General features: G+C 55.6%; 1 protein-coding gene across 1 annotated transcript in view; it reads right to left on the bottom strand.

Moving 5' to 3' along the window:
- Window positions 1-1,469: 1,469 nt before the first annotated feature.
- Window positions 1,470-15,668, bottom strand: part of MED26 (mediator complex subunit 26) — a 54,242-nt gene continuing 40,043 nt past the window's right edge. The window contains exons 2-3 of the mRNA XM_050769596.1: window positions 4,897-4,971; window positions 1,470-4,234 (exon numbers count right to left, since the gene is read on the bottom strand). Of these exons, the coding sequence (XP_050625553.1) occupies window positions 2,579-4,234; window positions 4,897-4,971 (1,731 nt within the window). The 3' untranslated portion in view covers window positions 1,470-2,578. The remainder of the gene's footprint in view (window positions 4,235-4,896; window positions 4,972-15,668) is intronic.

Raw genomic sequence — 15,668 nt, 5'->3', positions numbered from 1 at the left:
GGCGGATTGTTTGAGCTCCGGAGTTGGAAATCAGCCTGGGCAACATGGCAAAACCTCGTCTTTGCAAAAAATACAAAAATTAGCCAGGTGTGGTGGCGCACGCCTGTGGTCCCCACTACTAGGGAGGCTGAGGTAGGAGGATCGGCTTGAGCCCAGGTCAAGGCTGCAGTGAGCTATGATGGCGCCACTGCACTCCAGCCTGGGTGAGAGAGCAAGACCCAGTCCCAAAGAAGAGTAGAAAGCAGCAACCCAACTTGGCCCCCCAAATGTTGGAAGGTATCTTTGCTTATCCTTGCATTCTCAAAGGCAGGTAACATTAGTGCCCTAGGTCCTCCTGGATACATGGACACAGGCATGGTAGTCCCTGCAGGCAGGGGTAGGGGGGAGCTGCAGCCTGTCCCAAAGTTCTAGAGATGCTGATAGGAGGCCAAGCTCTGCACCCTAATATCCTCCAGCTGTGCCCTGTGTGTATTAGAGTAAAGTCACATCCTTGAGACACCACATATCAGCAGAGCTGTTAAACATAGGCACAGTGAACTTGGGAAAATGTAACTATAGGCACCCTACAGCACAGCTGAGTGTCAGATACTTCCACTGACATGCTGTGTGTTTTAGTTTTCAAAACTCTGGGGTAGGTATTTTCACCCCCCAAATGGGGACATGTGCACAGGAGTGAAGAGATGAGCTCAGAGCCACACAGCTGGTGGGTGGCAGGCCTGGGTTCAACCTCATCCTGCCCTCAAAGCCACTTCGCCCATGGCCTTTTGTTGGGGAGGGGAGTGTATTCTGCACCAAGCTTTTGCCAGGAATCCCTGCTAGCTCTGAAACTGGCTCTGGACTGACTGTAGTCTTACAGGCTGGAAGGAACCCTTGGTTTGCTCTGTGAGATTGCATGTCTTAAGGTGTAGCTGTTTCTTCATTTGTGAAATTAAGCAGATACGGATAAGATGACCTATTCCAAAGTGAAAAACTAGAAAACCAAAGTCTTAGCCTACAGTTTCAGGGAAGAGGGGGAACTAAAAGATGATCACTTTATAGTCAAGGGAGAACTATTTTTTTTGGAGTCAGCAACAACCAGCTAGTAAGGCAGCCGGGAGCCAGGGCCACAGGGTGGGCTGCCACACACACACACACACACACACACACAGCTCTGAGCCTCTGGTATTTTGTTAAGGTGGGGGTAGTCACTGAGACCTATGCTATAGAGCCTCCTACGGAGGGCTGCTCTCTAGGCCAGGTAAAGTCTGGGTGAGACAAGATAACGTTCCTTAATGTGGCCCTGAATGAATAAAATGTGAAGGTCCTCCCAAATGCAGCAGCAGGCTAGCAGGTGGACTTCAAAGCACAGTGCCCTGTCCTGTCTCCCTGCATTGCGGCTGTTGGGGTCTAGGTTTTTCTGGCTACTCTACAATCCAGGAAAGGGCTGATTTGGCTGTGAAGGTCCAAATGAGAAAAGATTCTCAGACTGGTTTGTGCAAATGGTTTTTTTTTTTTTTATTTCCACATTTATATCACAAGGTGTCCACTTACTGGACCAAATAGCAAAGTTGCTCCCTTCTGCGTCCTGAGAACACAGAAGTCTAGGTACTGTACATTCACTAAGGCTCCTTGTTTTTGCAAATCGCGTTTATGACAAATAACCATAAGGCAAACGAATCTAAAGGAATGGTTATGAGTGTTTCCAGCGTACAGATAGGTCTCCCCCTCGCCCCACAGTACAGCATAAAACCAGTAGCACCCACAGTCACTTTTGTGTTGTTTTGGGAGGACTCTAGAAAGGTGAAGTTTTCTAGATGTGTACAGGAAGGGAAAAAAGAAAGGGAGGAAGAAAGGAAAGGTTTTTTTTTTGTCTGGTGGTCTGATGGAAGGAGTTGTTAAACATGAAAAAACTTAAATTTTTGCAGCATTTCTTTAAAAACGGGGTTATAACTGAAACCAGATATAAACAGGTGGCTGCCCATGGAGTGTGGGTCACCCTGGCTGGCCAGCTGGCCTGCCTGCCCGATGCCAGTGGCTCACCACAGCTGAGAAGCTTCTGGCACATGACGGACAACACTGACCTGACAGTGGCTGGGTAGGGAGCAAACAGAGGCAGCATGGCCCACTGTCTCACAGACACTCAGGGCCAAATTAAAGAACAGAAAATGCAAGAGAGATGAGATGCGTGCTTCTGTTGCTGTGTTAAAGGTAACCTCTCCACAGGTTTTCTGTGCCTGCCTGCAACTGAGGTCCCAGCTTTCAGGTGCTGGAAAGTGTCCGCACCTCTTCAGGGGTGAGGGACTAACGCTTTTTATAGCTGGTTTGCTATAGAGTTCTGAACTCACTTTGCCGTCCTTCCTTCCACGCGGTCCTTCCTTCGCAATTTTGTTAGTAAACTGGTAGCAGCATTTCACAAAAGGAGAGTTTTGAGGGAAGAGTGCAGAGAGACCGCGTGACTCCCGCCCCCTCCCTCCTGCCCAGGCCGGACTCCCCGAGTTCCCAGCGCAGGAGGCAGCTGGGCCCCGGCCACCCACCCACCTGCCTGCCCGCCCGCCCGGCTTCTGCAAGATGGGAATGCACTTCGTGGCTGACGGGCCGGTCAGTCCAAACAGACATAAGGCAGAATGTTCAAGCGCCCGTCATCGCCGTGCGGATCAAGCGATATGCACTGCGTCCAGTCATACCAGTTACCCTGTGTGTCCTGACACCCGTTCACCCCCGGCCACTGGCTGGCCTGGATTCTGTCGAGATCGTCCTGTGTGATATCCCGGGTCAGCCCGGGGAGGTCTGTGGGCGGGCTTTGAGGCACCAGCACGTGCAGCTGCCTGGCCCCTTGCCGGGTGCTCTCCTCCTGCTTCAGGTACTCAGACATGAAGTGGTGAGCCCCCGGGGTCTGCGCGCCCGACGATGAGAGCAGGCTGCTCTGCCGGCTCAGGTAGGACTGGATGATCTCGTTGCGTGACAGCTCCTTCCAGTTCGTCTGTTCAAAGGGGCTCTGGAGGCTGGCCTTGGCCTCCTGCTTGTCCAGCTCTGTCCTGGACTGCTGCTCCATGTGCACAGGGCTGTCTGCCCGCACTGGCTCTTTCTGGGTCAGAGGTTTGATCTGTCTTGTCATGGGGTCAAAGGTGAGCTTCCGCTCTTTTAACCGGACAGGCTTGACGCCCGCCTCAGCCACCTGCCCGTCCAAGTTAACCGTGTAATCTCGAGGCCGGTACCTCTTCTTCTTTTTACTGTCCGAGCCCCCTGAGGAGGCAGCGTCACTGTCCGCCTTGGAGGAGTCTGGGGAGAAGCCCGCCCGGGACAGGAGGGGCTCGGCTGGGGACAGCCCTGCCTTGCAGCCCGGCCCCGCCAGCCGCTGGTGGCTTTCCGGCTGCTCAAGCCAGCGCACTGGGCTTTCCGCACTGGGCAGCAGCTCAAGCCGCCGTACAGGGGGTGTGGACGGCTGTGCCAGTGGAAGCGGTGACGGCACCTGTGTGGCATCGAGCGCCTGGGGCCGCGGTGAGGGGCTGGGCACGGAGCCCTTGGGTGCATACAAGCTCTGCTGCCGGGCAAAGGAGCCCTCATGCCGTGAGTTCCGAGGACTGAAAGAGCAGCGAGGGGGCCCCTTGGGGTGGGGAGGCCCCGGAGTCTCATCCACCCTGTCCAACTGCTGCAGCACCGAAGCCTTTGGCTGCAAGCAGGGTCCAGGGGGCTTGCCCAGGCCTGGGGAGCTGGTGTGCGGCCGCACAGCGTTGATGGGGATCTTGCCACTGTGCTTGTCGTTCTCGCCACGCTCCAGGCGGCCGCCCTCTGGGCCTGCATGCCCACTGCCATCCAGGGAGCCAGGGAAGCTCTCTGGACTCCCACTGATGCCATTGGTAGGGAGGGGGGATGAGTTGGGGACCAGGGGGTCGTGGCTAGCTTTGGAGACCTTAGGTGGCGGCCCTGGGTGGCCGAGGTCACGCTGGTCACCCCGGCGCTTGCGGCTGCCCAGCCTGTCCAGCCGCTGCCCGGGCAGCCTCTGGAGGTCATTGCGGCTCTTCAGGTCATGGATGCTCCTGGGCGGGCCAGCCGCCCCCACCTCCGGCCGGCAGTTGTGTGCACCCCCGTTGGCAGAGCCAGTGGCCCCCGCCAGCCCCCGCAGCGCTGCCTCATGCTGGTGCGCTGGCTCGATGAGCTTCTGCCAGCTCCGCAGCAGCTTCTTGGCCCGCTTGGCGAGCTCCTCGTTCTTGGTTTTCTTGCGGACGTCGTTGATGAGCTTCCCAAGTCGTGTTTCCTACAACCAGAAAGGGAGATGATGACATACTTTCAGGACAGGGACTTCCCCATGAGCTGAGCCAGAAATGGTGGGAAATGGCCCTGACAATGAAATGACCTGGTTCCCACTGAGCCCTAAACTGCCAGCCTCCCTGGCACAAAACTCCTGGGGATTTCCGGTCCTTTGTGACAATATAAATTCTCAAACCTAGTCCCCAGACCTTCAGAGTCCCAGGTGGCTTCTCAGCAGTGCTGTCCCGCAGGCTCCTGGTGCCAGGGGGCTGTCAAGGCCACTGTAAGGACACTGCCAGGGAGGCTTTCTGGATGAGAGGGTGCTGTGGCCAAGGCGGCAGCACAGAGGGTCTGCTTCAAGTGGAGGGTTGGGGATGGCGCCTCTCACTGGAGCCTCCCCCAAGCACACCTCTCCTGATGTCCCCATGTCCCCATGTGCCCACGTGCCCATGAAGTGTGCTGGGCAGGTAGGATGGGATTAATGCCACTTGGTCACTGCAGTGGCCACAGGAGAGCAAGATCACGGGGCACAAGCTGTGAGGGCACACCGCCTCTCTTGGTCCTCTGAAGCAAAGACACACGCTCCTAGAAGCTGGGGAAGGAACTGGGTTGGTGCCGTCCCCTGTCCCCCATTCTGCACTCCCAAATGCTGGGGTCTGGGATACTCACCTCAAGTGCCTCTTTGGTAATGGGGTATTTCTCCAGGCTGGAGATGACTTCCAGCACCGCCACCATGTTCCGGATCTGTGGAAATAAAGAAAAAGCCATTTGTCAGGTTCCTGCCCTTCTCCCCTGGGAGGCAGGGACACCCTACCCCAGCCTGCTCCAGTCTCTCCCCAACCCCAGAGCAAGAGGAGCTGGCAGCACTGAAGCCCCCACTCCATGTAGTCTCCTACCTGCTCCCCAGGCCAACCTGGCGCCCAGTGCTCATCCTCACCCACTGTCCGACCTCCTCCAGTGTGTGGTGTGCGGTCTGCTCCAAACCCTCCAGTGTACATGGTACATATCCACCCACCTGCTGAAACCCAGGATGCTTGTGAAACAAGAGCTGCTCCTGATACTTAAAATGACCTCTACTCTGCCATCTGATGGGAGTGGGAGAGGAGACACTGAAGAATTCATCGAATAAAATCCACAAAGCTTAAAAGATCAATACATAGGCTGGGCGCGGGTGGCTCACGCCTGTAATCCCAGCACTTTGGGAGGCCGACGAGGGCGGATCACGAGATCAGGAGTTTTGAGACCAGCCTGGCGAACACAGTGAAACCCCATCTGTACTAAAAATAAAAAAATTAGCTGGGTGTGCTGGCATGCGCCTATAGTCTCAGCTACTCGGGAGGCTGAGGCATGAGAACTGCTTGAACCCGGGAGGCAGAGGTTGCAGTGAGCCAAGACCACGCCACTGCACTCCAGCCTGGGTGACAGAGCGAGACTCCGTTAAAAAAAAAAAAAATTCAATACATAATAAACCAGTCGATTTGAATCCAAAGACACCATAAAGAGAGCAGAAAGTCACAAAGTGGGAGAAGGCATAGACCACAAGCCCCAAGGAGCTGTATCTGGAACACACAGAGAATGCCTGTGCAGCAGTGCAGCTGACCAGGAACCCAGCGCACAGTGGCTACAAGACAGGAACAGGCACTGTGCAATGAAATGTCAGCGCTAATGCTCAGCTTCTCAGCTTTATCAATAATTAGGAAAACTCAAACTGAACCCACAAATGGATATATGATACACGCACCCCACTGACAATACTAGGTACTTCTGGGGGTACAGCCGACTTTGGGAACGGCTGGACTTTGTCTGGCAGAGTGAAACATGAACACATCCTATGACCGAGTAATCCCACCCTTTTAGGATCTTGCTAGGAGCCACTCCTTGTTCTAAGCACTTCCCACACATTACTAACTCCTTTAATTGTTACAACAAGAATTCCTACCACTCAACCGCCACCTCCAGCAGCTACAGGTTTCTGGTGGGCTGGCTGGCAGGCGGGAACCCAGGGGCCCTGAGGAAACCACAGTGAGTAGATTACACGACTCCCCCCCACCCCCACCCCAACATGATAAAGGAGTTAAGCAGCCACATGATACAAATTAAAACAGCGTAAAAGGGCACACAAGGAAATGGGCATCTCTGACCCAGCCACTGTAGCATTACCTTGCATTTTTTTCCAAAAATATCCCTTGTGTATGCAGGCGTATACATCTACACTTGTCACATATTTCAAAACCAAACTGACCGTGGTTCTTGCCTTTTCTGACTTAACATCAGCAATGTCCAGCCTCAAACAGAGCCCCTCATTTGGCTCACCATCCCTTCCAGAGTGGGGAAGGCCCGACTTGAATGTTGTGGGACACTTAGGCACTTTCCATTCGCCATTACAAAACAAGGCTGCAACTGACGGCAGTGACAGACTTGACTCTGGGCTAATGCACAGACAGCCGCGGGTGAGCCGGGGCTTCACATCCATGCAGGGTGGTCACCTCGCCCCCAGGGAGGCTGCTCCATTCCATTCCCACCAGGCCACATCCTTGCCAAGACTGCGTGGCATGAGTTTCCATAACACGTGATTGTAAACTCAGCATCTTACACAGCACACATTTATCATCTCAGGCTCTAGGGCTCAGAAGTCAGGTCTCGGTCTCACTGGGCTGGGATCCTCTCTGGAGGATCCATTTCCTGCTCCTTCAGGTGTTAGCAGAGTTCAGCTCTTACTTATTTATTTTTTTGAGACGAAGTTTTCCTCTTGTCGCCCAGACTGGAGTGCAATGGCATGATCTCAGCTCACTGCAACCTCCGCCTCCTGGGTTCAAGCAATTCTCCTGCCTCAGCCTCCCGAGTAGCTGGGATTATAGGCACCCGCTACCACGCCCAGCTAATTTTTGTATTTTTTTAGTAGGGATGGGGGTTTCACCATGTTGAAGGCTGGTCTGGAACTCCTGACCTCAGGTGGTCCACCCTCCTCGGCCTCCCAAAGTGCTGGGATTACAGGCGTGAGCCACCGCGTCTGGCCGAGTTCAGCTCTTTACACTGCAGGAATGAGGCCCATTTTCTTGCTGGTTGTCATCCGAAGCCATTCCCAGCTTCTGGAGGGCACTGCATCCAGCTCACAGCCCCTCCCCTTATGCCAGCTACAGGCCGAGTTCTCGCCCGGCATCTCTCTGACCCAGCCAAGATAGGTGCCATCTCTAAGGACTCCCTGACTAGGCAGGGCCTGCTCAGATGATCTCGGATCATCCCCCCATCTCCAGACTGTTCCCTTAGTCACATCTGTCATGTTCAGTACCACATGCCTGGGCTCCAGGACTAGAATGTGGACGTCCTTGAGGGCTGTTAATTCTGCTGGCCTCATGGATTCTGGCTTTTCTACTCTTCTGCCCCACTTCCAGGGCAAGGCAGCCACTGCCCCTCCCTCCCTTCCCCTGTGTTGTCTCCTCTGGGTGTAAAGTTGCAGAGTGACCACAGAGCCACGACAGCAGTCCCTGCAGAGCTCCCACAAAGCTGCCCCTCTGCCAATGGGCCCATTTGCTCCTTGGCAACAACGGCCTTGCCTTGCAATGTTCTCATTCAGGGCTCCAAATGACCCTGAAAACCCTGCTTCAAGCTGCATCATGGTGGGGGTGGGTGGGTGATGAGAGAGGAGATGCAGTCCTGTCCGCACTCCTCATGCAATGGGCAGGGATCAGTGCAGGGGAGGACTGCGCCGTTAGGAGGCCAGTCCCAGACAGATAGCAAGGCCAACCACACCCTGGCCCAGGCACTCCAGCACCGACTCAGTCCCTGGGCTTGCCACATGGCTTCACCTCCACCCTGCTGACCTCACCCTGGTATATTTGGAGCCTTGGTTCCCCACATACTCCTGAAGCAGCAGTCCTTGCAGAGCAGAACACTGCCCAGGCCCAGCTAGCCTAGTGGCACAAAGTGTCCTTGTCCTTGGGCAGACACCATCCTGCTGCCAGAAAGGAGGGAGGAGACAGAACACCTGGGCAACCCCAGGGTCTGGCACTGAGCTGGTGCCCCAGAAATCACTGCTGAACCAACAGCCAGCCCCAAGAGTCTCCTGGAAGCTGTGTGGGAGCTGGGGACACCAGGCGAAGGTCTGAGGGCCCTGTGACTGGGTATCCTCACCCCTGGCCCCTCCCCTGCCTCATGAACCATGCTTAAGTGTGTGCAGAGAGGCCTTGAGCCTCTAGGAGCCCCAAGGGAAATGCTACATCCTTGGCAGTCCCCTTTCTGTCCCCAGCATGTGAGCTGCTCACCTGAGGAGTAGAGGAGCCCGTCTGCTGTACCTGTAAGGTGCTAGAAACCTACAATCCTACGCCGTAAACAGATGAACTCTGCCAACACCTGGCAGGGCAGGAAACGGATCCTCCAGAGAGGAGCACAGCCCGCTGCTGCCTGGATCCCAGCCCAATGAGACTGGACCTCACTTCTGAGCCCTAGAGCCTGAGATATTAAATGTATGTTGTGTCAGACACAGAGAGAGGGTGAGTGCCCAATGCGGCCACTCCCTGGAGCCAGCAGAAGGCAGTCAGTGATGTCAGCAGAGCTAAGGATGGAGGCAAGATGAGACTGTCCTGCCCTGCGACCTCTGGGGTCTTGATGTCAAGCAGCCTGAGCACTGTGTAGGGAGAGCCACCTGGGCATTCCAGACATAGGCCTCCCAGGCCCAGGAGGCAGACACTGAGCAATGCAGCGAGGAATCCCTGCAAAGGGACTGGCCCGGACCCCTTGCCCTCGAGCCCAGGCACACTGAGCCAGAATGCTCCACAGAGCCTCCTTATAGATGGCCACGGTCTGTCCCAAGGAACACTTAGCACCCAATTGGTGTTGGTCCCATAGGAGCAAAACATGAGCTGGCTTCTGACCCTGGCCCTGGGGACCCTGCCTTAACAAGCAACTCACCCCCTACCCAGGAGTGGCAGGTCTCCCACTCTCACGGAGGTGGCCCTGTGGGTGGCAGAGGCGCCAGGACTTGTATGTGGCTGAGGGGAGGCTCCCGCTCTGACTTCAGGCCTGAGAAGTCCAGCATGAACCCTCAGGGCAGGGAGGCAGGCCACAGGGTGAGGGCAGCACCTAAGGTGGCCTCCCAGGGAGGTCAAAAAAGGATGTAGCAGAACAAGCTGTGTCCACCTGGGCTGGAGACTGACCTCCATGCTGAAAAGCAGAAAAGCTGGAGAAGAATGGGCAGGGAGCTGGCCAGACAGCATCAAAGCCTTACGGCAGGGGAGGGGCCAGGGGTAAGGACATCGGGAGGAAAAGCAGACCAAAAAGACCCAAGGCGGCTCCTTCACAAGCTGTCTTCTATCCCCCTTAGCCACTGCCCCCACAGACCACCTGCCCTTGCCCTGTTTCTGGGATGCCCTTGGCACCTGTCCGTCTATCTGGGGAAGTACACTACATCCTAACCTCAGCACAGACAGTTTTGACTCCACATGGGGAGCCACTCCAGATGACAGCCTCAAAGGATGGCTTTAGGGCAGCTCTTCGGGCTTGCCAGGGCCACATCTGTGGCCCGATGGCCAATTGCAGCCTCTTGCTGTCAGGAATAGCCTGGCACATCTGAGGCCCCCTCATCCTTTGGATTCCCCCTTGGAATTTGTTCCCAGTCGGAAAAAACCTCTCAAAACACCTGCCAAGTGGCTTTCCCAAAGCGGCAGGAATCCCATCAGGAAGTGCAGCCTCTCACTTCTCCACTAGGGACCCCTCAATAGATGCAGATGGGTCTGACCTTCCTTAACCACCAGCGAAGACAGGCGTTGCCTCCCCTTTCTACCAACACAACTGCCCCTGCCCACTTCACTTGCTTCAGTTTGGCCTCTTCATTGCTGCGGGAAGTGCCTGTGAAGGACGAGGGTGTTGGGTGGGGGTGGGGGGTGTCGACAGCAGAACCTCCATGCAGCTACTAGGAGAAGGGCAGGGGTAAATGCAGCAGGGAGCACTCTGGAAGCAGGTGGGACCTCCCTGAGGTGCCTGCTCCAAAGGCAGGCAGGGCAGGAAGTTAGCAGGTGGGACCAGGTGTGGCACAGGTATACATGTAGGTCCAGCCCAGCCGCTGGGGACATGAATGTTGATGGAACTGACTCCACTGTCACACCGAACATTTTCAGGTCTTAGAATGGAAATCCATGAGGCATGATCAGGTACACATAGGCCAATAGGAATGTGAATGTTAATCTCGTCCTTCTGGAATCTCAGAGAAACGAAGCGGGGAGGCCTGGTCTCAGGCCACAGGCATCACAGCTAGCATAGATACCAAGGAAGAATGGTTTGCATCCAGGCAGAGGATGAACCGGGGACCACCAGCACAGCCCTCAGCACACAGGTGCCCCAAACCTCAGGGATGCCCCAGGAACACACGGATGGGGGCGTGGAGGGGACAACTTCTCACCCAAGACCATAGGAGGTCTGGCTGTCCCAGGGCTCTTTTGTGGTCATCCTTCCATATGAGAACTTAGAAAGGCTTCCACGGGCGTGGTAACGTGTACCTGTAGTCCCAGCTACTCGGGAGGCTGAGGCAGGAGAATTGCTCAAACCCGGGAGGCGGAGGTTGCAGTGAGCCGAGATCACGCCACTGCACTCCAGCCTGGGCGACAGAAGACTCCATCTCAAAAAACAAACAAATGACAAAAAACAAAAAAACAAAAAAACACCCAAAAACCCAAAACAAAAAACAAAAAAAAGGCTTCCAGAAAGGCTGGCACCTTTGTCCCTTGAGAGCCCCACAGCCTGTGCTAAGCCACAATTCCAGCCGGCCTAACTGGTGACATGTGCTGTTCAGCTCACAGGAAATGTGAGGAAGGAGGTGGGGCTGGACACGCACAGAGACAGCCTGAGGGAGGGGCCGGCACCCAGAAGCAGCCTGGGTCAGACGCCTGGAGCTGCATGAGACACCTCATTCTCCCACACCCTGGGAGCAGTGGGGAACCCTGTGTGCGACTTCGCAGCACGCCACGCTCTGTGTGAGCTATTAAAGACCCACCACGCAGCCTCGTCTTTCAGTGACATGTTCCTGAAGAAATAATACAATCTGGAATTTGCTACAGAATCATCCCGTAGGGTGAGTGACAGGAGGGGGACAGGTGAAACAAAGTCACATGGCTGTAAGCAGCTATCTACTGAAGCAGGATGGTACTTTCTCTACTTTTATGCTTGAAATTTGTCACAAATAAAGATGAGAAAATACATCTATTTCCTAGCATTTGTTTGGGAGAGTTCACCGATCTAGAAGGACTGGCAGCCATCTAAAGGGGAAGTGAGCAAATAGCTGTTTCCACCTCCTCATAGTGGCTTCGCTGTCCACTGTCTGGCCCCTGAGTGAGGCAGAAAGGACCAAGGGCTAGGTAGGATGCCACCTCCCTCCACGTGAGCCTGCCTCAAGTCTTGAGCCTCCTAACTGATTCGAACTGCACAACACCAGCTATCTGGTGAGACCTGAGGAGCCCCCCACCAAGCTCCCCTACCCTGGTACTGGGCTGCTGCTTAACAGACTTGGTACGGAAACAGCAGGCACCCCTGGGGCTGGAGAGGGGAGCTCTGAGTGCCCGTGCCAGCTGTCCACCCCGGTCCAACTCTCAGGTATCCTCATGCCTCTCTTCTAAAGGAAGCCACAGAGAGCCTGAACCAGGGGTACGCACTAGGTCGACAGTTCCTTCCTGCAGGGAGAGGCCTGACCTGCACCAGGAAGGAGCCCAGGACAGCCACCACCACAGAGAAGACAGACCCTCAAGTGGCCCAGACCAGGAGGGAGGAGTCGGCAAGAAGGGGCGGGGGCTAGGTCACTCTCTCCCAGAAGGGGAGAAACATAACAATGAGCCAACAGTAACCCAGGGAAGGGACAGCCGTCACTCCACGCCCTGCCCAGCCCCAGTCAGCACTGCCTCCCTCCCATCTGTGGTCCACATCCTATGGCTCTGGGCACAGCTGAGTCATACATAGGACATGGCCACTCAGAACTTTCTTTCCATGGTTTCCCCCAAAGGCCAGCCGGCAGCACTCCTCTGTGGCCCTGTGAAACCCAGTGACACCTCTGACCTCTCCAGAGTCCAGAAGACTAGACTCTTCTGAAAACCTACCTACGACAGGGCACGTGGAATCACCTTTCAAACCAAACTCCTGTTGGCAAATATTTTAATTGGGCTGCGGCATGTGTCCAAGTTTTTCTTCTGTGAAGAGGATCACTGGGTCTGAGTGCAAAGCTGGGGCCTGCTCAGTGGAGTGGACCCGCTACTGACCAGCCTCTTCCTTGCTTTATTACAGGGGTGCGTAGGTAAAACCCCCAGGCCTTGAGTAATTACTGCTGGGGATTTCCAGCCCTGGTCTGAAACAAGGAACTGAGACTGAGTTTTGAGTACCAGCAGCCCCTCGGCTTGCCTCTCCATTTTCTCCACATCTGAGCTATTCCCACCCCGCCTGAGATCCCCAGCCTCTTGGGAGTGCAGCTGTGGTGGCAAAGGGGAAACCCTGTGCTGCCCGAGGTCTGACCAACCCATAGACCCAAGGGTGCCGAGCCTGGGCAGGCCCAAAGGGGCACAACTTGCACAGGACCATCACTGGTGGGTTGCCCTTGGGCCAAGTTCTTTCACTTCGTCCTCATGAGCGCGCTCTACAGATAAGGCAACTGAGGGCCAGGAAGGTAATGGAGGTCCCCAGTAGACCACACAGTTAGAAGATGGTGAGGCCTGGCCTTCCACTAGCCTGACATGGCTACGAAACACACAGGGCCCATCTGGTGCTTTGAGTGGGTGAGGTGAAGGGTACCAGGTGCCACTAGCCTGTGGTGATGTCGGCACTCTGCAAAGACTCTCCTGGGGTGCCCCTGCAGTGAAATGCACAGGTTACAAACAGTTCCTTGAACCCACACGGGGCCACCTCCAAGGCATCTGTGTTGTATCTGCCTTGCCCCCAGGATGCCTGAGAGGCAGGGCCAGGGTGACCCAGGCACGCAAGGGCCACCACAGCAGGACTTCAGATGGCACTGGAGCCCGCTCCCCACCGGGCTGGCCCCGGGAACAGCGCACATGGAGCACGGACTGCAGCAGTTCTGTACTCCCCCACCTCAGTGTCCGGCCAGCCTTCCTGACCACCCTGGACAGTGGGCAGCACTGCCCTGGCAGCCTGTGGGCCCGCACCCGTGCCCCAGAGCCCACATAACCTGCTCCTCGGGTTCAAAACAGCCCCTGCTGAGGCCTCAGTGGCAAAGCACCTGTAAAAAATGGTTCACTTTTAAAACCAACAATGGGGAAGTTGTCGGTTTTTTTTTTTTTTTTAATGCAGAATGGTCTAGACAGTAATTTACAAAAACTACTTAGCTCAAAAGACTGTGGAAGTGTTCATCAGCAAGCAAGCTGTCCTTCCAAACCCAAACACGCCACAGATGGCACCCAGAAGCAGACAGTCTGCCTTCAATGTGCTAAGCATTCTAATGCCGTCCGCGGCTGAGTCACCTCGCCCACCCCCCAACCCCCAACACACAGTCGTGTCTGCTGAGGACACACGGGTGAATCAAACAGGGCTTTGCTGGGAGAGTGTGTGTCTGTGATTTGGTTCCCGCCACACCAAGTCTTCCTGCTTCTGACAAATTCTGCACATGTTCCCAGGCAGCTGGGAGCCAAACTGCCTCTAGTGCAAGTCAGTGCAAGAGGCGGTACCTGTATCCCCTGAGGGGTGCTGCTGTGCTCCCCCTCGGGCAGTCGTCACCCTGCACTCTCCGCTCAGTCTCTTGGGGCTGGTGCAGGTCCACCAGGCTCTGCCTGGTGAAGGCACCTTCCTCTGAGGGGACCTCATGGGAGCCTCAAACCCCAGGGGCAAAGCCTCAAGTTCACAGCTTCTCAGAGGAAGAATGACACTGGGAGGAACAATGATGGGAGGGTGCATGTCTCAGCCACAGCCACCAAGTTCACCACTTGAAAAACACTTCCTGCTGGGGCCCTCCTGCTACTCCCAGGAGCAGCCGGCCACCTGAGTGGTCTGTCACGTCCATGTGGCCCTCCCTGTCCTGCAGCCAAAGCTCCTGTAATGCTTGCTTGAGTATGCAACTGCACGCTACAACTTGGCCCAGGGGACGGGAAATGCTACCTGAGCACAGGCAGCATGCGGAGCCCTGACTGAACCCCACGAGCAACTCAGAAAGAGGAAGCCCAGGGCTTGGGGCAGAAGTGGGAGCTCCATCAGTAGGCATGCCTGACCTCTGCAGCAAGAGAAACCTGCAGAGGAAGCCAGGAGGCAGGCAGCGCTGCTCTCCACAGCCACTGCCCCCACAGCATCCTTCCCTCCCACTTTCTGTTTTAGCAGCTCTTCCCAACAAAACTACCAACCTAGACTCTCCTGACCTCTGCTTCAGGTCTGCAGAACTTACAATTCTTACTGCCATTTGGCCCTTTGTGAAGGCACAAGAGCTCTCAAAGTTCATCTGTAAATTGATTCGTTGCTACGCGGATAGAACTGGAGCAGTGGGAAGCCAAGTGAAGCCCTGGTGATAGCACGCTGGGTGGGGGCTTCTCCCCTCAGCCTCTCTCTTCTAGGAGCAGCCGATAAGAATGCCAGCTGCAGAAGACTGGAAATGACCCAACATCCTCGGGGGAAACACACACACAGTGCTCGGCCCATATATGTTCTGCCAAAGACAGAGCCCAAATAAGAACGAGCCAGCTTTTCAGGAATCAACAGGGAACAACCTTCAAGAGACTGCCAAGCACAGAAATGCACACAACAGCACACCCTGTGCCGCCGCCTGGAAGAACCTAGCTGAGGCTGGGCAGACAAGGACCTGACGGTGGAGCCGTGCTTAGCTGTAGCAGGGACTGCACCTGGCATCCAGCACTGATGCAAGACCCATCACTGAGTGGAGCCCAGTTCCTCCTCTGAGAGCATGAGAAAACCACAAGATGATATCTGTAGATCATGAATGGTGTGTTGGAGACCACGCCCCAAGGGGCCAGGCCACGAGGGCCGGCACACTGCACTTTCTGCTGGGCTGCTCTGTGGTCTGTAAGATCTGTTCAGGCAGGGCAGTGCCCAGCACGGCACCTGGAGGCAGCCTCAGAGGCCCATTGAGAGAGGAAGCTGAAGGAGAGCAGCCCCTCGCCTGCCTGTCCCACTGGGCTGCTGTAAGATCCTGAGAACTAATGACATTCTAGAATTCCCGGAGACAAGTCATCAAATGCTCTCTGAGCACCGATTACACACAGGTGCTCCACCAAACTCCAGGCCTGCTGGATGCTGGGAGGGGGCGTTAGGATCCCTGCGTACTGACCCAGAGGAATAGACAGACAGCCAAGGTCAAGAACAGAAGCAACAGATACAATGCCACTGAGGCTCTCACCCAGGCTGCCAGGAAACCCCAGGGGAGGACTACACTTGGCTCAGGTCCAGGGCCACCCCTTTCTCCACAGCTCCTGGGCTCTGTGTGGAGCTGGAGGGACAGAAGTGGGCACTGG

This window comes from Macaca thibetana, chromosome 19, assembly GCF_024542745.1.
Source record: "Macaca thibetana thibetana isolate TM-01 chromosome 19, ASM2454274v1, whole genome shotgun sequence".
Taxonomy (NCBI): domain Eukaryota; kingdom Metazoa; phylum Chordata; class Mammalia; order Primates; family Cercopithecidae; genus Macaca; species Macaca thibetana.
Note: the sequence above shows the minus strand (reverse complement) of the source record. Positions and strands in the feature narration are given on the sequence as shown.